Raw genomic sequence first — 27,844 nt, 5'->3', positions numbered from 1 at the left:
CACCAGAAGTATTTGTAGAAATCACTATTTCAATATTTTCCACATATGTTAGTGATTCAATTTGATTACGTAAAACATTTGGCTTGAATTAGAGAGGGCTTCATTCAAGAATATTCCAATTTTCCTCTTAACAATAATATGTTGTGAATTCGCTAGACTTTAGCCGCGCTAAAGTTCTTTGTTGGAACCGGCGTTAGAAGAGTCCCAACATGGTGAAGGTCCAACAGATGGACCAATACAACTAAAAGTCAGCCTATCAACAGAAAACATGCATCTACCCTGCCAATAGATCTAGATCAGGACTGTTTACTGCCAGTTTAAGCATTTGACATGCACATTCAACTACTCGTGACAAAAACTTGAACCACTAGTACGTCTACCGCCTCTGCCACATATTGACCAAAATCTATCCACTGTGTATTTGAAATGGATAAAAAGAGCATATAATAGCGGAAAAAGGGGTTGTCTCCCAAGTGGTCAGGGTTTCAGCCCCTGGTGAAAACTGGTGTAGAATTTGGTAGGTGTAGTGGATTTGTGAGTTTGTCATTTTACAAGAGAAAAAAGGAGTATCAGAACCAAACTACTATCAAGGTCCAATTTTCTAGTATAAATAGTGCTTGCAATAACAAAAAAAAAGATATGACTATGTGTACAATTGCTCATAGAAATATATAAACAAACAACTCATCATATTCGTTTAATCTTTGGTTTCAAGAGATACAATCCCCAAGCTTTGTTCTCATGCTTTTAGTATTATTAATACTGCATGATTGAATTATTCAAACAAGTGAACTAGTAATAGATATATCCATGAGGACAATATTGCCTTTGACAGATATGAATCTTATACAAATTATAATTAGAAATCCACGTACTGCTCAGAAGCTTATTTAAATCATTTTTCGGATTTGCTGCAGTTATTTGATTGCATACTTAACTAAGCCTGGGAGATGTGTATTCATATAGTAGTCTTTCCAGTTAATAGAACTCGGATTCAAGAAGAATACTTGTGCCTCATCATCGGCATTTTCTTTGTAAATGTTTAGCAGGTTCTTGAGGTTGGAATCATCATAGCTGTAGAAGGTATAATGTAGTCCTTATGATCATTAGAATTTGTAAACAAAAAAAAAAAAACAACTTTTGGTTTCTATATACATGAGAAAATAACATACGTACATTGCTTTCGATAAAGAGTAATGTTTGAAAAGATCTGAAAATAGAGTTCCAATCTGTAGCTTTCGGCTTAAATCCGTGTATAAACCATCAAGAGCATGACAAAGTACCATGTTGGCTATTTTCAATGCCTGGTCTCACGGGTGTGTTAATCCATTAGTGTGATATATATATAGGGAAGGTGTGCCATTTGTGTGTATATATATTAATATATATAGGGAAAGTGTAAAACACAATATCACTTAACATACAATACGTACGAGATGAAATTATAACATGCGTAATTAGGCTTATAACATGCGTGATTAGGTTTTTATCCCATTTCTAATTTCTGATTTTGTACATACGTGATTATGTTCATGCATGATTATGGTTTTCAACATGCGTGATTTATGGTTTTTCAACATGCGTGATTAGGGTTTTAAGTTTTATAATGTGCGTAATTTCATCTGGTACGTATCATATATTAAGGAATATTGGACGTTAACTCACCCCTATATATACATATACATATACATATACATATACATATACATATACATATACATATACATATACATATATATATGATTAGGTTCAAGAGTGAACACTAGTGTAGCTTGCGAACTGAGTGAACTAATCCTGACCATACACGTGTGTAGATCAACGGTCAGGATTTGATGTTGAAATACACTAGTGTGTTTTACGATTTGATGATGAGATCCTGACCATACACGTGTGTAGATCAATGGCCAGGATTTGTTCACTCTGTTCGCAAATACACTAGTGTTCACTCGAGAACCCCACCCCATATATATATATATATATATATATATATATATATATATATATATATATATATATATATATATATATATATATATATATATATATATATATATATAGGGGGCTGCTAGAATGAAAACCACCCCGAGTTGTAAGAACCGCGAGAACTACACCCCACGGAGCGCCGTTCGCCATGATTTTTTTTACAAGTAGATGTGTGTATTATAAACACAGCCGTAAAAAATCATGGTGAACGACGCTCCGTGGGGTGTAGTTTTTTACACCACAAGTTTGGTGTTTTTAATTTTTTTTCTTTTTTCTTTTTTTTTCACCAAACTTGTGGTGTAAAAAACTACACCCCACGGAGCGCCGTTCGCCATATATATATATATATATAGGAGAAGGATCCGTTAGGAACCACCCTTTATTGCGAGAACCAATGTAAACACAAACAAAAATAGCTAAAAATAGCTAAAAAACACACAAATTTTTTTCTTAATATTTTTTATCAAAAAATCGCTACTTTTAGTAGCCAAAAAAATTTTTTTACTTTTTTTTGGCTACTAAAAGTAGCGCTTTTAATGTAAAAAATATTGAAATTTTTTTTTTGTGGGGTTTAGGTTTTTTTTTTTTTTTTTTTTGGGGGGGGGGGGGGGGGAGGGGGTAGGTTTTTTTAGGTCTTTTGGAAGGATTTAGTTTTTAGCATTTAGCTTGGGGGGGGAGGGGGGTTAGGGGGGTTTAGGTTTTTTTTTTTTTTTTAGGAGGGGGGGGTTAGGTTTTTTTAGCTATTTTTGGTTGTGTTCACATTGATTCTCGCAGTTCTGGCAATAAAGGTAGTTCTCGCATGAACCTTACTATATATATATATATATATATAGGGCAGAGATCATAAGAGTAGTCCACCTATTTGAGAAACTTAAAAAGTATTCTAGAGGACACATTTCCCTAAGCTTTTCATAATATACACATATTTATAGTTTAAAATTGACTATAAATGTATATTGTCAAATCTTAAATTATACACATATGTATATAATAAATTTTAAACTATAAATGTGTGTATAGTACGAAAATCTTAATAAAATTTGTAAGCCAAAATGCTTCTCAAGTTTCTCAATTAGCCTAGTGGTTCTCGCACGATCCTAACATGCGCTCTCTCTCTCTCTCTCTCTATATATATATATATATATATACATATATAGGGGTAGGGTAAAATGAAAACTTATATGAGTTGTGAGAACTTAGAAAACTTGGTCTTACGAAAGGTTTTTTCAAAAAAATTTTTTACCAAAAATCCTAAAAAAATTAACTTTTCCAAATAAAATAAAAAAGTAAAAAAAAAATTCATTTACGGCAGCTATAAATACTGTAAAAAGTGATGTCATTCTTATGTTATCATCTTTTTACGGCTGCTGTAAGGGGCCTAAAAACACCACTTTGATTTTTTTTTTCAAATTTTTTTACGGCAGTTTTTTCTAACATTTTAATCTAGGAGTGTGCAAAAATAGTGTAAAACTCTCTAAGTTTTCACAACTCGAAAGGATTCCCTTGATCTTAATCCTATATATATACACACAAGAAACGATTTTAAATTATCTAACAAACCTTTAAGGGAAGTTGGTAGTGAATTGCAATATATTTCTGAAAGCTTGTTTCAGTAGTCAACAATTTGAAATCGCGAGCATTAATGGACCCGTCCTTGTTTATGTATGGATGTTTAGTGAGGTACTCAACCGACCAGTCTATAATCTGATGTAATTTAATGGGGTTTGAAGCAGAAGAAGTCCCATGATAAATGATCCCTGAATTGGGGTGATTTACATGAGCTGCCATTGCGACAATCATAGCATTCACTACCATGTCTACTGGTACCTACATTCCCGAATTCAAATAAGTAAATGTTGCTGAGAATTTATGTTAAAGCACATCAAGGGGGGAAACTGACTATATCCATTATACAATCTGGATCTCCTCGCAAGCATGTAGCCGTTCCTTTTATGTAACTAGCAAATACAGTATCAATGGTTCTGTAGACGAAAACCACTTGTTTACTTAGCAAACGACCCATCCTTATAGGTAATTTGGTTAAGTTGGTTTTGGTATATTACCTGACATTTTCGATCCATCCGGGAAAGGGTTCTTTATAGGTGCTGCTGACGATGGAAGGGCGTAGTATGACTAAGGGCACATCCTTCCTCAACTCTCCAAGCAACATCTCCCCCATTGCTTTTGTAAATACATATGTATTTGGCCATCCATGATGCTTAGCCCTTCCCAGTTGTTAAACATCATTAATCAATACAAACAACTCATTATATATCCCAAACAAGTTGGGTATGCTAAAAAGATTTCAAAAACATATAAACCTAATAATGAAAAGATTGTATGAGGGAGAAGTAATGAGAAGAAAGTAGAGAGAAGAGGGAACCTCTGGATACCCAAATCCTTCATGAAAGATACAATCTCTTTATTCGTAGCCTTTATAGTTGTCAGTTGCTTCAAATTCTCCTCCATCAGTTCTTTCTCTTTGTTAATGTCCACTTTAGTTTTCCCATTGATGGAGTCACCGGATTTAAATTGCTTTTCCAATATAAGCCCATCGTTTTCACTGGAGACATAAGCTGAAACGCACCATCTTAGTTTACATTTAAAAGAAAGATGCCAAGTTACATTTCATTAGGCCACCTATAGTGGCATGTTATATCACGCCAAATTTGAATATGGCGCCCCCATAGTGCCGCCAACACCACTAGGCACTAGGGCGGGCGCAATGGGTGGGTTTTTCCATCTCCCCTTATCCTTTTCGCGGCGTCGTCATCTGTACAATGTTTCCCCCCACTCACACACATATATATACATACATATGTATGTATAATTGAAGAGGTTATATAACCCCCTTATCACTAAACACCCTCTTGCGATATAAAACCCATCTTTTACGCATTTCGACACATGTCGCATAAGTCACAAAGGGGCTTTATGACTACACTTACTATTATTTTCAAAATGTATGACACCAATTGTTGTTCAATTAATGTTAAGAAACTTCCGTTTTAGTTTTAAAACTTGATCTTGAAAGCAATGTCCAAAAATAGTATATCGCACCATTTTCTATATCACATTTAATCGTAGTAATTTTGAAAATTAATTGTGAACTTGGGACTAATACATTTTCAAATTCCATCACATGTGCCTTTGGTACTATTACTTAAATCTGATTTTTTACTAATCATAGGGGTGTTATTTTACACAAGCACAAAACAACTAATATATACGAGCGACAATTGAGATTCTTTTAAAAAAATAGCATGGGAGTTGGGAGTTGGGAGTTGGGAGTTCTCATGGTTCTCTCAACTCAGATGGTTCTCAAATGATCTAGATCATATATATATATATATATATATATGAGCTTGGTTTTAAAATGCAAACATCACATGATGCGGTGGGGAGATCGCGTCGCACGATGCGACTTCACGATGCGCGCATCACATGATGTGGTCTGAAAAAGTCTAACCATCGATTGAGCGATGGGTTTGAGTATTTGAACAAATCTGACTAGATATGATGAGAATATCTTATAGTTTAGCATTTAAAATTTATCCATAAATTTTTATTAGGTATTTTAATTACGAACCCTTGAAAAGTGATGTGTGTGCTTCGTGCATCACACATCGGCTTTTGGAATCAAATTGAATCAAATCGTCACACGCTTTTTTAAAACCATGTAGAGAGAGGGAAGGTTGATTACTCCATTCTTAGGATCACTCCCTCTCACATGAAAACCTTAATATGACACGAAACTTTGTCATCATGTGCATTCTAAACACTGGATGATAACAAACCTGTAGATATATGGAGAAACACCTTCATGTTAATGCACTTCATGACAAAGTTAGAAACATGTTTTGCTCCAAACGTGTTGATATTGAGGGCCACATCATATCTACAATAAGCAAACGAAAGGGTTTAAACTGACAATAGGATATTACTTAAATAATATCATGGGCAGCTCAAGGATGACAATTTAATCTTTCAGATGACATTGCAGGTCTTAAAACAACTGCTAATAACATAATCCTATATACAAACACTTGTAAACATAGTTAAAGTTTATTAATGTTGTTAAGTACATGGACGTATGTGTTATTTTCTCTGTCTCAGACTGTGTTCCCGAGTTTACTTATGGGAAGTGAAAGAAGGTCAAAAGAAAGTATAAAATATGTGTGTTACAAAGTTTTATTAACGGAAGGAAACTGAAAAGAAGTGGAAGGAAGACGTGAAATAAAAATCTTCCATTATAACTTTTCTTCTAAAATGAAATCAAGTGAAAGGAAGACAAATATAAAGTATTACATTTAACCATCCACTTTTAAAATTTTAAATGAAAGAAAAATCTACCCTTGTAACTTTTCTTCTAAAATGGAAGCAAGTGAGAGGAAGACAAATATAAATTTACCATTTTAACCCTCCACTTAACCTATTATAAAGCCTAATGAGGGTATAGTGGTAAAATTGAACCTTTATTTTCTCTTCCTTTCAACTCTAGAAACTCAAAAAATATTTACTTTTTTCCTTCAAAACTCGTATCATCTTCTTTCCCTTTCCCTTCCTTTGTTTTATCTCTTACATTTACTTTCTGTTTTTTTTTCTTTAGTAAACTAAGAACAGATCGTTAAAGTACCTTAAAATTAATATATATCAACACACAACCGCACACATACATTGGGAGAGGTTTGTCAAAAAACCACAAAAAAAAGTGGGGAACCACTAGTTTCGCATGTAAAAAAACTCATTAAAAATCATTTGTGCATAAGTTTTTTTTTCATAGCTTTTGCATATAAACATGTATAAGCCATTCAAATAAAAAAATACATTTTTGTAAACAAAAATCACTTTTTAAACTGTTTTTTCTGCTTTTTAATATTATTAAATTTATATTGAAATGGCTTCTACATGTGTTTTTTTAAGAAAAATACATATTTTACATGTAAATGAAAATGATTTTCTTTTATTTGTATTTTTAAATGTCTTACCCATGGTTCCCGGTCCCCACTATTTTTGTGGTTTCACAATTAGTTCACCACTACACACACGGTCAAGATCTATTAGGGAGAAAATTTAATGCGAGAATAGAATGAACAAATATATGATAAAATAGAAAAAAAATCTAATGTTAGTTACTTTAACGATATAAGGTCACGGGGTGTACTCTAACATCTAGAGTGTTAACAATGACATGGCATGTTAACTAACATTGCAAACCACTCCCTCCTTGTGTTAAAGTGCATTAAATGAGTTATGTGTTAACATGTTAACCCAATGTTAAGAGATTGAATTAATTATTATTTTCTTTTTTAGACAAGGTATCCCCTATTGTTTCTCCTTCAACATTTAACTTTCCACTAATATCTCTCTTCTTAAATCAAACCAAATATATACTTTTTAAATTCAATGAAATTTATGATACACAAAATTATTTAACAAAGTTTGTTGTTTATATATAGGATTGTACTATTTTACGTAGCTTTTAAATCATATGAAATATTGTTACCTGTTGGCGTATAGGTTGAAGTATAATTGTGTAGGTGTAATCATATGGAATGATGTTATGTATAGGTGTGTAGCTATGTAATTGTGTAAGTATAATAATGTCGTAGCCTATACAAAAATCATGACACTTTAAAATTTAGCAAATCTTGATTCAAATTAAGAACCAAAATGGAGAAAAACTCAATTATCTCTTTTTGTGGGATGTAACGGAGAGAAAAAGGGATGGCACTGTTGTGATTCGACAACCGGGAAGAGTTATGTTACAAGGCATGTTGTGTTCGATGAAAATTCGTCATGGCGGTTTAGTGAAAAAGAAGTTTAACCAGACTCTATATAGCAACGTGAAGATCTCGAAATAACTACCAAACAACTACGTTAGCCTTGTGTTTTTATTACAAAACCGACCTAATTAATGAAGTTGACTGAACTAGGTCTGAGTTCAAGCCCATGTCACAACTCAAATCAAAACCCAAGGCAAACAGGAACTCATGAAATATAACTTGGAACCTATGAATAAGCTTCTGAGAAGGTTGAATGGATTTAAGCAATGAAGTCTGAAACCAAATCCCTACATAGAAACGTAACATGGGAACTTGTCCCAAAACCATCCGATGTGAAGGCTATTACTAACAAATGGGTGTTTAAACTAAATACAAAACCCGATGGGACGGAAGACTAGTAGCTCATGGTTTCTCTTAGCAAGTTGGAATAGACTATGATGAAACCTTTAGTCTAGTGGCTAAGCTAAACACAGTATGCGTCACTCTCGCCATTGCAACATGGAAGTCTTAGAACCTTTGGCAAATGGATGTTAGTAACGCTAGTATGTACAGAGACTTGGATCATGCAATTCACATGGAATTGATAGGGGATTCGAAAGCAAACAACATCCCAATTATGTGGGTAAACTAAAGAAAGCCTTATACGGGCTTAAGCAGTTACCTAGGGCATGGTTCGGGATGATAAGCGAATTCTTATAACATAATGGTTTTAATATGGTGTCAACCAATGCTAGTTTGTTTGTTAAGACGATAAGAACTAAGGTTGTGATTGTCCTTGTTTGTGTGTACGATTTAAATACAATCCGAGATTGTGAAGAAGTAATCAACCAGTTAGAAGAGAAGTTGTATGCGCAATTTAGTATGAAATATCTTGGAAAACTAAGTCACTTTCTCGGCTTGGAAATTGATCACAACGATGAGCTAGTTCTTCGTTTCTGGTATTATTATAACTTATTAGTCAAGTTTGGTATGTTGGACTGCAAGTCATTGAACATTTCTTTAGATACAACTGAGAAGTTGTGTGTGGATAAAGGAAGGTACCTAGAAGATGCCACCATGTATCGGATAATAGTAGGTAGTCTAATCTAACTTACCGTGACAAGAGCTGATTTAGCCTTTGTTATAGGCATATTGAGCTTGTATATCCAAAATCCGCAAAAGCCACACATCTTAGCCATCAGGCAGGATTCTCTGGGTACGTGAAAACAACCTTGAATTATGGTATTAACTTCAAGAAAAATTCAAAGCTGGAACTTGTCGAGTATAGTGATGTAGGTTATGCTGCTGATTTTGGATACAAGGAGGTCCACAACCGATTTCGTGATCACGTTAGGAGGTTGTGCTATCATTTGGTGTAGCAAACAACAAACTATGGTGTCACTGTCTACTACTGAAGCAGAGTACCGAGTAGTTGTTATAACTACTCAAGTGTTAATGTGGCTATGATTACTTATGAATGATTGGAACCAAGAGTTTGAAGATGACGTAACTTTGTTTTGTGATAGCATGTCTTCAATCCAACTAGCAAACAATCCAACCTTATTGAGGTGCATTACCACTTTGTGTAGGACAGAGTGTGCAAAAAGAAGTGAATCTGAAGTATATAAGTAACCAAGACTAAGCAGCGGATATGTTTCCTAAAAGCTTGCTAGGACAGGAGTGTTAGTGTATTTTGGGATGTTCGTTGCTGTTCGAATAAGTTAGATTTAAAGCATGTGTTAAATAGTGTGATTGTAAGGCTTAATGTTTAAAGTGATTACCCTTAATGTTTGGCCATCACTATAAATAACCTAATCATTTGCATTTCTTATCAAGCTTACAGTGAGATCTTTCTAGAGACGGTGTCTAAGTTTGGGGAGGAGATCACAAGGGGTGATCTCTTAAAGTGTGTTGTATACTCTCTTGGTATGAATAAAATCTGTGTTAGTTCATTCGTTAATGTTTATCAACCGATTTTTTTTCTCTTATCAAATTCAATCAATTCGATCTGAATCATGGACTTACACGAAGCTAGTTGATTTTTGCAAAGGAATAAACATGGAAGTTGATGTTGATAGGGGGTGATAAAGTTAGGACATCAATGGGTGATACAATTGATGTCAAACGAGTGGTTTGGAGGAGATCTAAGTCTAAGGACTAATAGTTAAATTAGTTTTAATTATGGAGTTTTATTAAAATTATAAGTTGATTATGATTGCGTTTCCAAGTTTAAATGTTTTCTTGTCCTCCAAGTAGTATACCTATATAAAGGGTGGTAGGTTTATTTGTTTTTAATTCATTGTAATTCTCCTTTGATTAATAGAAATAGTTGAACAAGTTGTTTGTGTTCTTCGTGTGATATCCGATTGTTTGTTTTTAGTTGACTATTAATATGCACATCAGGTGAAGAGCTTCCGGAGATGGCAGTGGCACTTGCAGAGTCTACATGATGTGAATCTAGTATCCCATATTATCATTTACACATATAGTTTTTTAGTTCACATGTTCACTAACATTTATGAAATGTTTATAAAGATTAAAAGTATTAAATTGAAGATGGGTAAGTGTTCAAAGTTATGAGTGCATAGGGAGGGTGTTATGGAAGATATTAATGGGGCTGATTGTGAGGAAGATAATAATGGCGCGGATTTTGAGGAGGAGGTTTCCAAAAATAGGGAGGGTGTTATGGAAGATATTAATGGGGCTGATTGTGAGGAGGAATTTTCTGAAAATAGGAAAGATTTTTCGCATGGTGAGATGAAAAAGTCAATGCCTGTTTTAAATGGGGATTCTTCCAAGGAGTCTGTTTTTTTGAACAATGAGAAAAAAATTAAAAAGAAAAAAGATCTACAAAATTAAGGAATTGGGCCAGGCAAGTGGTGGACATTATAGTAGTAGCAATGGAAGGCCCATTAAGGGGCCCAAAAATTGTTACAATGACTCTGATCCATTTGGGCTTGATCCTTTTCTATTGGGTAATGATGAACATGTGGTTAAAACAAGGGGGGATGGGCCGATCCAAGTTAACAATTCTTTTCAAGTTCTGGTGAATGTCAGTGGCAGGGGGCGTAGATAAAACTGATGATGATGATAAGCATTCAGGGGACGATCAGCAAGTGAGACCGAAAGCTGATTTCGAACTTGGGGGTGGTAGTGAGGTAGAGAAAGAGGTCAGTTGTACACGGACCATGGGTAATAGTCTAGGAGCGCAAATGGATGGGTTCGAAGATTTGATTCGAGGCTCAATTCAGGGTCAAGGTTTACAAACAGGTTTGTCATGAACTGTTTATCTATCAATGTTAGAGGGATTGGTAAGGTAGGGAAAGTATCTTGGGTTAATGGTATGATTCGTAAGAATGGGGTTGAGTTTTTAGCGATTCAAGAGACTATGGTGAATAATGGGAATTATTTTGATTTTGAGAAGATTTGGCCTAATAGTGATTGTGGGGTTGATGTTATGGTTGCTAATGGTAAATCCGGAGGGCTGGTGAACCTTTGGAACACAAAAAAGTTTCAGAAAATTAATTCGGTTCTGGATCCGCATTTTATTCTTACGTCGGGGAAATTGGTAGAAGACGGGACTATTCTGAACCTGGTTAATATTTATGCTCCTCAAAATGTTCACGAAAAATGACGGTTGTGGGATCGGTTATTGCATTTGATTAACGGTAATAGTGGGATGTGGGTTCTCCTTGGTGATTTTAATGTGGTTAGGTGGTTAGAGGAGAGGAAGAATTCTAAGCTTCATGCTGGGATGGCTTGTGATTTTAATCAATTTATTGATAGTGCTAATTTACAAGAATATTTTATGAGGGGGAACTGTTTCACATATATGGTTGGGTCAGGGAATGATGTTAAGATGAGTAAGATTGATCGGGTGTTGGTTTGCCAAGATTTTTTCAGTAGATGGCCTGAAGCAATTTTACGGGCGCTTCCTCGTGAATTCTCGGATCATAGTCCTTTATTGCTTACTATCTCTGATTATAATTATGGGGCTAAACCTGTTAAGTGGTTTGATTCGTGGCTAGACAGGGACGATTGTAGTAAGGTTGTGGTTCAGGCGTTGGAGAATTGTGATGTGCATGGGACTCCTGATGTCAAATTACACAAGAAGCTTGCGGCTGTAAAGAATGCTCTTAAGAAGTGGTGGAATGATATCGGAAAGAAAGAAGAGGGTGAGATGGCTCTAATAAAAGAAGATATAGCGAATTTAGAGAATCTTATGGAGGTTCGGGATTTAGAGGAGGAGGAAGTGTGGATTTTGGAACAAAGTAAAATTGAGGTGGAGAAATATCATTGGCGGAAAAATAGGGATCTTCAACAAAAGGCTAGAGTGAATTGGGCGAAGTATGGGGATGAAAATTCCGGTTTTTTTCATCGGTGTATCAAAGGTAGGAGGGCGGCTAATTCTATTCCGGGTATTTTGGTGGATGGGTGTTGGGTTGATAAGCCGGCTCTGGTAAAGAGGGAGGTGCTTCGTTTTTATAGGAATCTTTTTAAAAAAGATTTCAGTAGTAGGCATTCTTTATTTTGTGATAATTTGAAACAGGTTCCAGTGGAGTGTATTTGGAGTGTATTGATGGTTTGATTGCCCCTTTTTCTATAAATGAAGTCAAGGCCGCGACATTTGATTGTGCTCCAGATAAGGCCCCGGGTCCCGATGGGTTTAATTTCAGATTTATCACTCATTTTTGGAGATATTTGGAAAACGATTTCATGAAGGTGTTAGACGAATTTTTTCAAAACGGCTCCATTAGTAAGGTTTGCAGCACTTCTTTTATAACGTTGATTGCTAAAACAAAGACCCCGGTGGGATTGAAAGATTACAGGCCGATTAACTTGATTGGTGTGATTAGTAAAATTATTTCTAAAGTTATGGCTAGCAGATTGAAGGCGATTATTGGGAAGGTGATATCAGATTCGCAGTCAGCGTTTATTAAGGATAGAAATATCCTAGATGGTCCACTTATGTTGTATGAGATCATTGGGTGGAATAAGAGAAATAGAAAACAGGTGTTTCTTTTGAAGATTGACTTTGAAAAGGCGTATGATAATGTTAGTTGGGATTTTCTCTTGGCTATTTTATCTCAAATGGGCTTTCCTGAGATGTGGATTATGTGGGTCAAAGGTATTTTAGTTTCGGCACGTTCGGCGGTTCTTGTTAATGGTGCTCCGACTTTTGAATTCGACTGTCAAAAGGGGATTAGACAAGGGGACCCTCTTTCTCCTTTCTTATTCCTCATTGTCATGGAGGCGTTGGATTGTCTTATTAGAAAAGCTACTTGTATGGGGTTTATGGAGGGAGTTAATATCGCCAGTGGAGGCCCGGTTTTGTCTCATTTGTTATACGCGGACGATGCTTTGATAATGGGTGTTTGGAATAAAGAAAATTTGAAGAATACGAATCGTTTACTCAGTATTTTTTACTTATGTTCGGGGATGAAGATTAATCTTCATAAATCGGTGATCTTTGGTTTGGGTGTTGGGGATGAGGAGGTGGGCAATCTAGCCAACATTTTGGGATGTAGAGTTGGCAAACTTCCTTTTTCATATCTTGGAATTAAGGTGGGGGAAAATATGAATCGAATATCCAATTGGGATCCGGTGATGGAGTCTATTCGGGATAGATTGAGTACTTGGAAGTCGAAACTCCTCTCTATAGGGGGCGGTTGACGTTGTTAAAGTCGGTCCTTTCGGCGCTCCCGGTATATTATTTTTCATTATTTAAAGCTCCTCTGGCAGTGGTGGAGAATATTGAAAAAATTATGCGTAAATTCTTGTGGTTCGGGTGTAAGGATGGTAGAGGCATTTATTGGGTGGCTTGGGAGGTTGTGACTAGACCTAAGAAGGAAGGTGGGCTTGGCGTTTCTAGATTATGTGATGTTAACACGGCGTTACTTACTAAATGGGCCTTTCGTTTCAAGTCCGAGGATAATGGTTTTTGGCGCAAGGTAATTATGAGTATACATGGAGGTAAGAATCGATGGCGGTTTCTCCCCTTGAAGAATGTCTATACGGGATGCTGGAAGAATGTGGTTCGTCTGCTGGAAGGCTTGGAGATTAATGGTTTGCGTTTTTCTAATTGTCTAAGGGGTAAACTCGGTGATGGAGGTAGAATTCTGTTTTGGAAGGATGCTTGGTATGGGAACGTTCCATTTATGGACAGATGGCCTTGCTTGTTCGCTCAAGAAAAATGCAAAAATGTTGTCGTGATAGATCGGTTTCAGCAGTTTGGAGACAGCCTATGTATAGCGAGTTCTTGGGATTTTAATACGGATTCGGTTGCTGCTATTTCAGAGGCTCAAGATGTTCAGGCGGTTATTTCTCAGGTTCGGATGAATGGGGATAAAGATAAGTGGGTTTGGAATCAGCATAGTAGTGGTAGCTTTTCTGTTGCAGCAGTGAAAACTTGGTTGGGTCAGAAATATGGGCCGCCTCTTGTCCGCTTCATGAGATGGGAGTCTTGGTTACCGAGTAAAATCAATATTTTCATTTGGCGATTGTAATTAGATCGGATCCCGACTCGGGTGGCGCTTGTTAATAGGAGAATCAACATTATCGATACCAGATGTCCATTCTGTGAGTTTGCGCAGGAATCGGCTAACCATTTGATAGTGGAGTGTGGGTTTGTTAAGGGTGTTTGGTCTAAGATAAAGGATTGGTGCCGCATACAAGGAGCCTGTTTTGATTCTGTATCCGATCTGCTGAAAATGGACTTCATCACTAGTAAGAATAAGTGGAGGAAGAAGATCTTGAGAGGTATTGTGATGCTTACTTGTTGGAGGATTTGGTTGGAGCGAAACAGTATTGTTTTCCACAAGTCTAGACATAAATCGGTGGATATAGTCGCGGGTATTAAGGCATCCTCGTTTTGTTGGATTAAACATCGGGCTAGTTTTAAAGATGTAATACGGAAGGATTGGGGTATATACCCATTGTATATGTTGTAATCTGTGAGGAGGCCCTCGTCTTTTGATCCTCTTGTTTTTATTGAAAGTTTTAGTTCAAAAAAAAAATTACCCCACTTTAATTATCAAATTTGGGTTGTGAGAGAGAAACACTATTCAACTTTTGACAAAGCTTTAAGCTTGATTTACAACTTCATACCACATTCTTCTTTCTTCATTCTTTTGTGCAGATTAATTGGTCCACACCACCCCCACCATCACCCTTCTCTTTATTATAAATCTATTAATAACATTGAATTTATATTTCCCCTTCTCTTTATTATAAATCTATTAATAACATTGAATTTATATTTCCCTTGAGTAATTACATTTTAGTTAATATTTAATATGACATAATAAAACTTAAAGTAAGAAGTCCTCACAGATATCTTTATTTTATGATCAAGTTTGTTTATAGGTATATAATAGAAAAACTTAATATTATGATGATATATTTCAAAACATAGATATAAATATCTAGAAACTTGAAGTAATTAAAAAGTATAAACTACATGTTTTTTTGTCTAATTGTAGTTCTTATTATTTTAGTAGATGTTTTTATTTTAATTATAATTAAAAGAGTTATATCAATGGGTTTTTTTTAAACATTTACTAATTTAGATGTATTAAATAAGATAATATGAAACTGTTATCACCGATATCCATTTTTCCTAGAAGAATTACAATTATCAATATACATGTTGCATTTATTTATTTTGTTAAATAAATATTTTCTTTCCTTTACGTTTACATTTAGACGTTTTTGTTTAACTTTACAGCTTGCTTACTTAAATTGGACTAAAAATGTTTCTTCTATCGTCGTTTCAATGTCATTTTTTATAGGTTTTGTTATCGCTTCGACTTAGTTATTCTTTTCTATGACAACGTTTTATGTTATGGTCTAAATTTGGCGAGTTATCATCCTGTACCGTGCGTGTGCGGCTCAACATCTTTACGTCTATTTTTTGTTTTGTCTGGTTTGACAGTATCGTTGCAACGTACGAGTCCTAAAAACTCATATACATAATTTAGTACTTTCTTATCACTCACAACATCACTATTCATTTTTTTTACTTTTTAACCCTTAATCCGTATACTTGTATATACTAAAATATAACTTGTTTATTATAATTAACACTTTAATTATAAATAGTAAAACAAAAATCCAATATCGATTAAAACAGAAACACCAAAACACGAGATAGAATGAATAAACTCATTCGACTTTTTTTATTATAAAATAAAGCACACTATTACAATAAACCCTAAACCATTTATATACTGAACCAACATCTTTGAAAACAAAAAATATAAACCATTTAAAATTTTAAATAGGAAACTAAATAATGACTCTTGTATTTTTATCCAAAATAATATGAATATAAGACGTTAACCCCTGTAATTGTTGTATTATAACAAGAACATGCCAACATATATGGTTAAGTTTGGTGTGTTGTGGTTACTGGTTAGACTAAGAAAAACTTCCAAAGGCATTGGGATATATTAAAAAAACTTCAAAAGGCACTGGGATATATATACTAGCAAAGTCTACTGAGAAAACACGGTTCTCTTCTTTCTCAAATTATAAACTATAAATTATTAGCAACAAAATGATGCTTTATAGAGTTATACCCATGCATAAAAAGTTTTTTTAAAAAAAAGATTTGTCATTTCTAACCCAATGTATTTCATATTTTGTAATTTAATCCTAACATTTTTTTTATTTTCATCTTTGGCCCCTCATAATTTTTATCTTTCACAAGTTATTCATTTTACGTTTCGTTCCAAATTTTGTAAGACACGCCGCAACGTGCGTGTGGGGTTCACCGTTTTTTGGTATATTTTTTCCCATTTAACAAGCCCGTCGCAACACGTTATTTTCCCCGTTCAACTTAGTTATTCTTTTCTACGTTTCGGTCTAATTCTTCGCATTAACACACCGCAATGGGCGTGCGTGGTTCAACAATTTTACGTCTGGTTTTCGTTCGGTGCTATTTTTTCCTTTTTTATTTATTTTATTTTTACGAATTTTTCCAATGTTGGGGTCGCTAACAGTGGTATGGCATTGGTGCTACTTGGCACGGTTTTACGAACGTTTTTAACCCATTAAGTGTTTTTACTAATAATTTGTTTCGGGTTACCCCTAACTTCCTTTACATAAAAAAAAACTATTTTTTACGTGTATATTTTTATTTACGTGTTGGTATAAATATGATTTTCTCTACGTTTCGACGTAAACTTTTTCTAGAAAACCAGTCAGGTCAAATATAAATTAAAAAAACATTTTTTACATGCATATTTTTATGTATTATAAATTTGAGTTGGTCTACGTTTCGATTTGGGAGATGAGTCAGGACAAATATAATATGTATTCGTGCGTATTTTATGTATGTTTCGTAAATTTTGTTTCGAACCATGTGGAGTCAAATTGTAGTTTCTTTTCTATGTATGAGTCAGATCACATATAAATTCGATTTACTTTTTGTTTTGATCAAATCGCAATTCTTATATAGGTTATTTGGAGTTTAATCGGTTACGTCAAAACACGTGTTTTCATACGCTTAATGCATCACATGATGTTTGTACTAATACATTCGACGTTTGCGATGTTCTTGCGCCGCAACGCACGCAAGTCTTATTGCTAGTTTCCATTAAATTATTTATATTAATCTTTTTTTAGTTGAAGACTTTATCATTTGTTTTAGGACAGGATGAAGTATAGAGTGTAGAGATTGTGGTCAGTGGTGACAAATAACTAATAAAACCCCTTAAGGTATTATACAAGAATTGATGTATCTGTATATACTTTTTAGTTACACTTGTTTAGATACAATTGTTACATATAAGACTAACTTGACCAAATTAAAAAGTCAAAGTATTAACGTGAAATGTATTACTTGAGTAGTTATGTTCCAGTACTTTACTATCTCTAAAACTAGGTTCAACCTATTAAATTTTTGCAATCACCAATTAAGTGAACAATGTTATTAAGTATGCATTATAAGTCATTCAGCAATTAACCATTGTGCTAAAGGGTATGGGAAACGTGACAGGGGTCATGGCCTGTCACGAGGGGCTGTGGAAAACACGGAACACCGCCCCATTCATGAACCATGCATGGTTCGCGTGTATATACCTACGGAGACCATGGGCCACATTCCAAAAATTGAGGTGCTTTGGACCGTTGTACAACGGTCGATTTAATTTTTTTTACCTATCTTCTATTTATTTAAACACATTCCACCCATTTTTTAACATCACATATTTCTCATTATATCTACAAATTCCTCATTCTCTCTATATTATTTTATTTACTACCTCACAAAAAACAACTATGGATCCAGACGATCCAAACAATCCGCCACACACCCCATGGACGTCACCCGCCTAATTTCCCTTTGATCCGATGTGGTCAACACCAAAACAAAGACGAAAATTGTTCAAAGATGGGGTCTTCAATTAGCTTCTTTTTCGTGTTAAAATTTTTATTTTTATTTTTTTATTTTGTAGTTTTCGTTTTTAAATTATATTTTTTTTCGTTTCTAAAAATAAATGGAATGTTACTTTTATTTATTCAATTGTTTAACAAAATATGAAAAAAGAAATTAAGGAGGACCATCATCAGGGCCGGTCCTAATAATTTAAGTGCCTTGTAGGAGTCGAAAAAAGGCCCTTAGACCCTAACGAATTGTATAAACTTAACGTTATAGTAATAAACCTAGTAAAATCATAGTATTAAAATGACATAACGTAATAGCTAACCCATAATTCAAAAGTTAAAAATCATTAACAATTACTCAATTCAAACAATTAATAATTACGTTCAACAAAACACCTCACGCAATTCTAACAATTAACCAATTAGGGCTCAAACGTTACAGTCGCAATACGTAGAAAAGGGCATCAAGACGTGTTCAGTTCGTTAGTTTTTCTTGTTAAATATTAGTTAAATAATAAAAAAGAAAAATCATTTCAAAAATCATTAAAAATCTTTATAAACCTATAAATAAGCAACATATCATTAAAAATCTTTATAAACCATAAATAAGCAACATATTTGTGCTTATGGTTGTTGTACTCTTGGCTTTGGGAGTTTTTTTAAAAAGAAACAAATTGGAATTTTCATTTCTAACTCTAAAGTTTCAGTCTTTGTTAATTTAACCTGTTTAATTAATTTGATTTTTCACTTCTAATTCAAAAGTTTTCATCTTTTACAATTTAACCTCTTTGATTTTTTTTGACTTTTAACTCAAAGCTTTTCATCTTTTACAACTTTAATCCCTTATACTTTTCATCTTTCTAATTAACATTCATTTTCTTTGTTGTTCTTTTATTAATAATATCTAGTTTTAGGATTCGTTTTTATTCATGTTATATTTTCCTTTATGTGTATTTTTTTTCATTTAAATTTTGTTAAAAAGCAACCTACCCCATCTTTTATTTTCTGCTTTTTTTTTTGCTTGCTATAACATATATCGGTATATACTACCGATCAAATTTTTGTTGCGTTCGCATCATAAGGCGTGAGTTTAATTCCACTAGTTTGTATTATATATAACATAATAATTAATAAATGGTACATACGGAATTATGTTTTTAATCTCTAGACTGTAGGGTTGTTTGGAATTCGGTATGAACACCCTTTTGAAGGAAGGAAAAAAAAAAAAAGAAAAAAAAACCTCAGCTTTGTGTATGTCCCCATCTTCGAGTTTATTAAAAAATGTGTATTAAATTCTTCTATATATTAATAATTAATAATTAATATTAATAATTAATATTAATATTAATAATTATATTATATTATATTATATTATATACTAATAAAAATTGAACTGAATGAACAGTGAACATATATTAATTAAATAGTTATTTAGGAAATATAAAAATATGGGGTATGGGGCGGGGTTGTGACGTGGGTTGGGTATAAACGTCCAAGTCACCACCTCGGGTGGGCTTGGGTTTCGGCGTGGCCCCTTAGGCGGGGGTTTCAGCCCGGGCGTTGGGCGGGGCTATCAAGATGACATGGCGTGATCTCATTGGCCAAGACAAGTAGCCGTTTGGGCTAGCCGTTTGCCAACGACTATGTGTTTAAAAAAATCTATGAAATATTAGAATATGTGGTATGGGGCGGGGGTTGTGTCGTGGGTTGGGTACAAACGCCCAAGTCACCACCCCGGGTGAGCTTGGGTTTCGGCGTGGCCCCTTGGGCGGGGGTTTCAGCTCGGGCGTTGGGCGGGGCTATCAAAATGACATGGTTGGATCTCATTGGCCAAGACAAGTAGCCGTTTGGGTTAGCCGTTTGCCAACAGCTATGTGTTTAAAAAAAGATTTAGGAAATATTAGAATATGGGGTATGGGGTATGGGGCGGGGGTTGTGGCGTGGGTTGGGTACAAATGCCCAATTCACCACCCCGGGTGGGTTGGGTTTCGGCGTAGCCCCTTGGGCGGGGGTTTCAGCCCGGGCGTTGAGCGGGGCTATCAAGATGACATTGCGGGATCTCACTGGCCAAGACAAGTAGCCGTTTAGGCTAGCTGTTGGCCAACGGCTATGTGTTTAAAAAAAAGATCTAGGAAATATTAGAATATGGGGTATGGGGCGGGGGTTGTGTCGTGGGTTGGGTACAAACGCCCAAGTCACCACCCCGGGTGGGCTTGGGTTTCGGCGTGGCCCCTTGGGCGGGGGTTGTATTTGAGGGTAAAAATCGGTGAATACCGGTGCTGAACCGGTACCGAAAATACGTCACGTTTTAGTTTGAGTTACTTTTTGTTATTTGACATGTTTTGTCATTCTTATAGAACGATTTGGTTTAGCGCGCCGCAACGCGCGCGCATGGTAAACAACTAGTTAATATTAATACAATGATTTGAACAGTAAGTTATAATAATATATATGGTTTTTTAATAGTTTTATTATCTTCTTTACTTTTTAAGTTAGATAAGTTTTTGTCAACCGATACTGGTATCAAAAATACCAGTACGGTTATCGGTACATAAAAGTAAAAACCGACACCAGCCTGGTACAGAAAACACCAAAAGTCGGTATCGAATTGATTTTGAAAATCTTTTAGTTCGGGAAATTCGGTACTGCTACCCGGTACCATTGATTATCCCTGATCACGGGTGTCGTATGAACAACAACGGTATCGTGCAACTTATTTTTTTTTCTTCAATTTTTAATGATTTCTTTTTTTAGTTTCAGGGTAGGGATGAGCTCGGTGCCAACCAATACCGAATCGGTACTGGTACCGAAAATACCAATTATGGTACCTGTATATGAAGGTAAAAAACGGTAGCGAACCGGTACTAGGAACGCCAAAAGTCGTACCGAATTGGTACTTAAGATCTTTCGGTTCGGGAAATTCGGTACCGGTACACAGTATCATTTGCTCAATTTTGACCACAGGTTTCATACGAACAATATTATTAACATACAACTTTTTTGGTTGATTTTCTTTTGGTTATCTTTTAGTGTTTTTTCGTATATTTTCTTTTTATTCTTGTCAGCGATTTCCGTGCGCAACGCGCTCGTAGTGATTTCAAAACACATGTAAACACAGACTAAACAACAAAAGACGTTCGCCGCAACGCGACGATAGTAAAAAACTAGTTTTGTTAAAAAGCAACCTACCCCATCTTCGAGTGTTTATATATTCAACTCTAATTTAAACAAACAAACGTTCATCTAAATCTAACATGTTATGTGTAACAAATGTTATTAAATATTAGTCCTTCACGTTGGCACCTCTTTTACTAAAATTATATATTTGTTAAGAATATTCTTCAACGATAAGTGATTTTTTTGGATAACCATAACGTTCAAATTATTTACCTCTCATAGAACTTGGTGGTGGCAGCTGCATTCACAACCACATCGACTTCTCTTTGCATTTCTTTAATCAAATTGTAGTCCCTCAGTCCCAAATTCTCGTTGGTGATGTCACCGGCCAAAGGAGTTACCTTTTCGGATAAAAATGTATCCATATTTGCACCATGTTTCTCTCTTAGTATCTTAAATAAGTCGTTACAGGCAACCTGCATAATCAAGACGTAAAAATAAGACTATTAGTTGGCATCTCTATTCATTTCAACAGTCACTTTTTTTATAAACGAACATATGTATGGGGTTGGCAACAATCATTTGTTTAGAAAAAGTGACCGTTGAAATGAATAGCTAATTGTACTTTTGCCAACCCCATATACAGTACGTTGGACAACATTGCATGAATTGGAGTAGAGAGTAGACTGACTCTCACAAACACTACATTAGCTAGTGTTAGACATACCTCCATTTGAAAACGCTTGATGGCTTCTTCTAGGTCACAAGCTCTAATAAGAAGATAGAGTTTTCTCACGTTCGGTTGAACTCTTAGTATCTTCTCCACCATAACTGTAATATCAAGAAGAAAAGTCATTTCTACAAAATAAATTAAGGAGAATGAGAGGGAGTGACATAGAGATAGATAGAACCTTTGGCCAGAAAGCCAGTACCACCAGTGACTAAAATGGTCCTATCCTCAAGAAATTGCATTATGTTATTCACTTCCATTGGGAGAGAAGCGAGCTCAACTTAAGAGATGGATATGAGGCCTTGTGAAAGGGTTTAACGTACAATATATACATGTGCGTATGTGCACCTATATATATAGGTGGGATCCGGTACAAAGTGTGTTAGGAAAGCGTGACTCTTGAGCATAAATCTGATGTGTCCATTAATTAATCAGAGTTAATTATGTAGTTTATAGCTAGTTTTGCCTTTGGTTACTGATTTTTTTTTACAGGTTTAGGTTTTATGGTTTCAATTTTGTAACATATTTGGGTACTAATACCAAACTTGGTTAATTTTTATGTTAAATTTTAGTAGAGTAAATTGTAATTTTAGTCCCTGAGGTTTGTCTAAATTTGCCATTTTGGTCCAAATAGTTTTTTTTCGCCTCTGGGTCCCTGACTTTTCTCTTTTGTTGCCATTTTGATCATTTTCATTAACTCCGTTCAAATAGGTCAGTTAACTCAGGGGTATTTTAGTCAGATTACATATGTGTTTTATTATTTTGTCATTTTCATCCACCTCTTTTAAAATTACATTTTTTCTTTAAAAAGTTATATATAAATATGTAATAATAATAATAATAATATAACTTATTATATATACATACATGCATATCTACACACCAACCCTAGTGTACCACCATCAGTCCACCACCGTCGCACATATGCCACCCCCATCATAGCCTCCTCCACTAACCGTCGACATCACCGCCTCCTCCCACTCCCACTCCCACCACAACCAACCCACCATAAAAATCAAACGTGTTCGAATTTGAACGGTCAGAATCGCATCTCCGGCGAGCTCTAGGGTTTTGATGATGGTTTTATCCCCTCCGATTTTCCTCTTCCCTCCGCACCTGGCATGTGAGTACTCCAAACCCTAGAATTTAACATTCTCATTTTGTTGATTCGGAATCAAATATGGTCTTCTTGTTTACAGATTTAAATTAGGGGATGAACAAACTGATCCAGCGAGGCGGCGATGTTTAAAGTCGGAGTCGTGTCTGTTGATTTGTCTGATGAGGTTGAGTTCGTTGTTGATGGTTCTAAGGTTTAGGATTTGGTCGTTGTTGTGGACTAAGGAAGAAGGTGGTAGAGCGGTGAGGGTTTGGCTGGGGGTCATGGGTGGATGTTTGTTCAGCGGTAGAGTTAGAGAGAAGTGGCGGAAACACATATAGAGGGAGTGATTTGGGGGTTTTGTCACAGATCTGAAAGTGGGATTCTATAATCGTTATTCCGGTTGTTTTCCGATGGGATAAGAGGTGGTGGCAGCACACAGTAAGGGGATAGTAAGGGGATGATGATGATGATCGTGGTGTTTGGAGAGACATGATGGTATTGAATGGTGATGATGCACTGATAGTGGTGGATGATGATGATGATGCATAAATCAAGAAAAAAATTAATGGTTTCTTTTTTCGGTTTTTTTATTACTTTGAATAAAATATATGAATGGAAATGTACTATATAGTCAGATTTTTCTTTTCTGTATATGTAAAAGAGATTTTATTAATTAAAGAGTTCCTTTATGTATAATATTATTTTGTTTTATTTTTCTAAATTAAAAGGGTTTATATAAAAGATGGAAAAGCTGGATGAAAATGGCAAGTAACAAACTATTTAGTGAACTTTCAGAATTACCCCTGACTTAACTGAGGTTTTTTGACGGAGTTAATAAAATTGATCAAAATGGCAACAAAAGGGAAAAGTCAGGGACCCAGAGACGAAAAAAACTATTTGGACTAAAATGGCAAATTTGGACAAACCTCAGGGACTAAAATAGCAATTTACTCATTTTAGTAAAATGACTAAAATACCCTTCCATCTTAAAAAGACCATTTATGTCATTACTCTATTATTAAAAGGACCATTTATGTACATATCTCTCTTCTTTTCAGTTGTGTGATTCATGTAACGTTTTTTATATTAGAGTACCAGATCCAACGATTGAAGGTGGAGATCCTAATATTTATAACCTAAGTCAACTGCAAATGCTTCAATGCTACAATTGAACATGTGATTCAACCTTTAGGTAAAACATATTTGAGCTTGCTACATAAAAAAAAGACTAAAATGGTTAAACATTTATAATCACTTTTATTCCTGTGGTATCAATACTGCACCTCTAGATCCCAATTTCTTCTTGTGTTTCATTTCTTGTAAGTTAATCATTTGGTTTTTCCTTTTAAAGATATGGAGATGCATCACTCTACCATCATGAATGGATGCATAACGCTTTGAAGGAGCATCGTTCAATTGAAAAGACAAAACCTAGATTTTATAACATGGCTGTCACACCCCAACCAATGGCGGAATCATCGGGGCATGGCACTGAGCGAAACAGATTGTCCAGAAGTTTCCACAACAACTATCATTACTATTTAGTTTAAATAATACTTCCCATACCGTATCCCAAATAGTAAAACAAATTATTACAGATACATCTAGTCAAATATTCTATTCCGACAACTTAGATTCAAATATAAAAATTGTTCAATGCTTCTAGGGACTCGATCTGCAAGATCTACAGACAACTATGCTCTAGACGCTTATTCTAAGCTCGCCTTCCTAGCAGATAAGCATCCTAATTGCCTGTCACATACGTTAAAATAAAGTCAATACATATAATGTAAAGGTGAGCATACAAGTTTGATAATAGCATAATAGAGTTCGAAATAGTTTACGCATAACCAGCACGTACACAGAGGAAAACGAAGCATGTTAATTATCGACATGGATCTATCGATACCAATGACTGCGGGTTGACTGCCCGAGGCAGTTCGCAATACATGATTACCACCGTAATCCATGCAAGTAATTGTCCTTAACAACCCCCGTATGAATGGGTGCTGAGTCCAAACTATAGTACTATCGTCGTTAAGGCAGGTAGACAACATTCCACGTGTAAACATAACAACAAGCATTCATTTAGTCACGTAATACATGCGGTAACGGTTAGCGTTTGAAATGATTGAGTAGTGTGTTCGATGTGATTTCGTATAAGTAACGTATGTAACACCCAAAAGTGCTAAAAGCTAAAAGGGATCGAGTATACTCACAGTGATTGATGGATTGAAGGGAGCGCTTGAGAGTAGGTTTAGCCTGAATAGTTCGATAGCATAACAATGAGTAACGCGTAAAACGAATACAAGTGTTGATGGGTCGAACAGCCTGGTCGATCGAACGGTAGGTTCGATCGGACGAGTTGTTCGTTCGATTTGACAGTCCATTCGGACAGCCTGTTCGGTCGGCTGGTAGGCTTGATCGGTTGGGCTGTTCGAGTGGATTGTTTCTTCCTTTGAGTATGATGTGTTTGTGTGTGATGGCTTGACCTTTTGAAGTTTTCGTTGTAGTATTTGAGAACATTGAAGTGTCCTTACCTTTCAGGTCGATCGATCGAACGGTCCGTTCGATCGGCTGGCTTAACCGATCGGTTAGGTACTTCAGTAGTAAGTCCCCAGCAGGATGTCACCTGATCGGACGGCATGTTCGATCAGGTGGCACTCCAATACGTCGAACGAGTTGAAAATCGATTAAGTGTTGAAGCATAGTATCTCATGATCCGAAGAGTAATTCAAATCAAACCGTAGTTCGATCGAACAACACTTCGTTCAATATTAGACTTCATGAAATTGTTAAAGTGTGGGGCCATGTGCTAGCCGATCGGCTGGCCTGGTCGATCGGCTGACATGTCCGATCGGACAGGCTGTTCGATCGAATAGCCCAACCAATCGGTCAGCATCCTGACCTGGTCGGCCTGTTAGTCTAACACTTGGCTTTTCTGATGGTTTGACGTTATGTCGAAGTATTTTGACAACGAGTTGAACCATGGAACCTTCATTCTTACTTGTTTCCCCTGCTCGGACAGGAACCACCCAAGTCTGGCCGGTGAACGGTTCGGAACAGAGTTTATAGTTTAACCCGAAATTGGTGAACCTCGTAGATAGAATCCGAATCTTGATCCACACAACTATTAGAATGATTTGTGAGTTGGCTCAAGCTCTGTTTCTACCGGTTTGAAGGCATTGAGTGTAAAAGAGTTGAAAGAAAGTTGGAAAATCCTTCTTTCAATCGTTCTCACCGTGTAAATGTTCAGACCTGTGATGCATCCTTGTTTGTTTATGTGGAAATCGGTTAGATCCAAGCTATTCTTGGTGGATTGAGGCCAAAACATGAAGTTCTTCAAGAACACCATGATGACATCATCCTAGGATGCTTGAATCTTGATGATTTCACGGTTAAAAGTTAAGATTTGAAAGATAGAAAGGTGTAGGAGTGGGTATAGATCAAGAAAGTACAAGATTTAGGATGAAATCTTACTGGGATTGAGAGAAATATGAGAAAAGAAGGGGAGCACGAGCTGGTCGGTCAGAGAGTTTCCAAAAGTGGAAAGAATGATAATGACAGGGCTATTTATAGGCTTCCCAAAGAGGAAAGGGCTGGCCGATCGGCCAGGCATCCCGATCGGACAGCCTGCTCGATCGGACAGTCCGTCCGATCTGCTGGGCTGTTGGACCCAGTATGGCCTTAACAACTTCTTTTTACGTAATATGGCAAGTGATTTCAGTATATGTGAAAAAGATGTGCAGAAATGGAAATCAGACTTTCAAGAAACAAGACCTACAGAATTATCAAGTTTATATCACTTTGAAACAAATTAGTTTAACAAGGTGATTGTAAGATTATTATCTAATACAAATGAATCTTGATTTCTGTGGGTGAGAAGAGCAGTTTGGAGTTTGAGTGTTTGTATGTGAATGCTAAGCTTCAAACTCAAGTATCTTCTGCCTCTCGAGCCTTCTGTTTATAGACGGATGTGGGCATGAATAAACAATTGTTTATTCATACAATAAGTCCTGCATAAAGTAGCAATTTGACATATTCATTGAATCCATCGTTCAAGTTGCATTTGTAGTCATGAAAACCAATAATGTCATGCTTCGGTCATGGGTGGCAGGATAGAGTTGTGATTTTAGACAAGTGGGTCTGTCATCACAATTTCTGATAAGCCACTTCATCAGAAATTCTGGTGAACAAATCATTAGAAAGTTTGATGATCAGAATTTGTCAGAAACTGATGATATTTCATCAAAAATATCATCAGATCCATCAGAAACGACCTTCTCTGATAATCCAAATCAACTCTTTATCAACTTGAGATTCTTTGATGTAGATACTTTGCTTTTCAGTTGTCCCAACTATTTTTCTTCATCTTGCTGTGTTCTTCAGGATTGTTATCTTCTTCAGAGATCCAGTTGATTGAGATTTTCTTCAATACTTACAAATAAAGTTTCCTAACAGTTTCCCCCTAAGTATTGTAAGAAAATGAACTATCTCATGAATATAAAATTTCCAAACAGTGGAAATTAAATACTTGCAAAATTTAAACCGTTTACTAAAGTTTTTGAAAAACAAATTACATAAAAGATAAAAATAAACAATTTTTAATTCAGCTTCACTCTCTTATGCATATCTCCTTTCTTTATCTTCTTTTTGTAGGAGTTGTATTTGTTGCAGCTGTCATACATGTCTTTGTACCATTCCCTTGCTTGAATCCATTCTTCAATTATTTGCTCAATTTCTTTCCTGCTTCCTTCCAAGTTC

The 27,844-nt window shown here is 35.6% G+C and overlaps 1 protein-coding gene across 1 annotated transcript; it reads right to left on the bottom strand.

Annotated features, from left to right (window-relative positions):
* Positions 1–668: 668 nt before the first annotated feature.
* On the bottom strand, positions 669–22,294 carry LOC110884835 (alcohol-forming fatty acyl-CoA reductase). Its single transcript, XM_022132543.2, has 10 exons — positions 22,163–22,294; positions 21,979–22,082; positions 21,525–21,727; positions 5,781–5,881; positions 4,367–4,559; positions 4,047–4,208; positions 3,884–3,965; positions 3,544–3,810; positions 1,177–1,304; positions 669–1,074 (listed from the first exon to the last, which is right to left on the bottom strand). The coding sequence occupies exons 1-10, from the start codon at positions 22,239–22,241 to the stop codon at positions 918–920; spliced, it is 1,476 nt and encodes a 491-aa protein (XP_021988235.1). The 5' UTR covers positions 22,242–22,294; the 3' UTR covers positions 669–917.
* Between the last annotated feature and the right edge of the window lie 5,550 nt (positions 22,295–27,844).

This window comes from Helianthus annuus, chromosome 10 (assembly GCF_002127325.2).
Source record: "Helianthus annuus cultivar XRQ/B chromosome 10, HanXRQr2.0-SUNRISE, whole genome shotgun sequence".
Classification (NCBI taxonomy): domain Eukaryota; kingdom Viridiplantae; phylum Streptophyta; class Magnoliopsida; order Asterales; family Asteraceae; genus Helianthus; species Helianthus annuus.
This window is presented reverse-complemented; position numbering and strand designations above follow the sequence as displayed.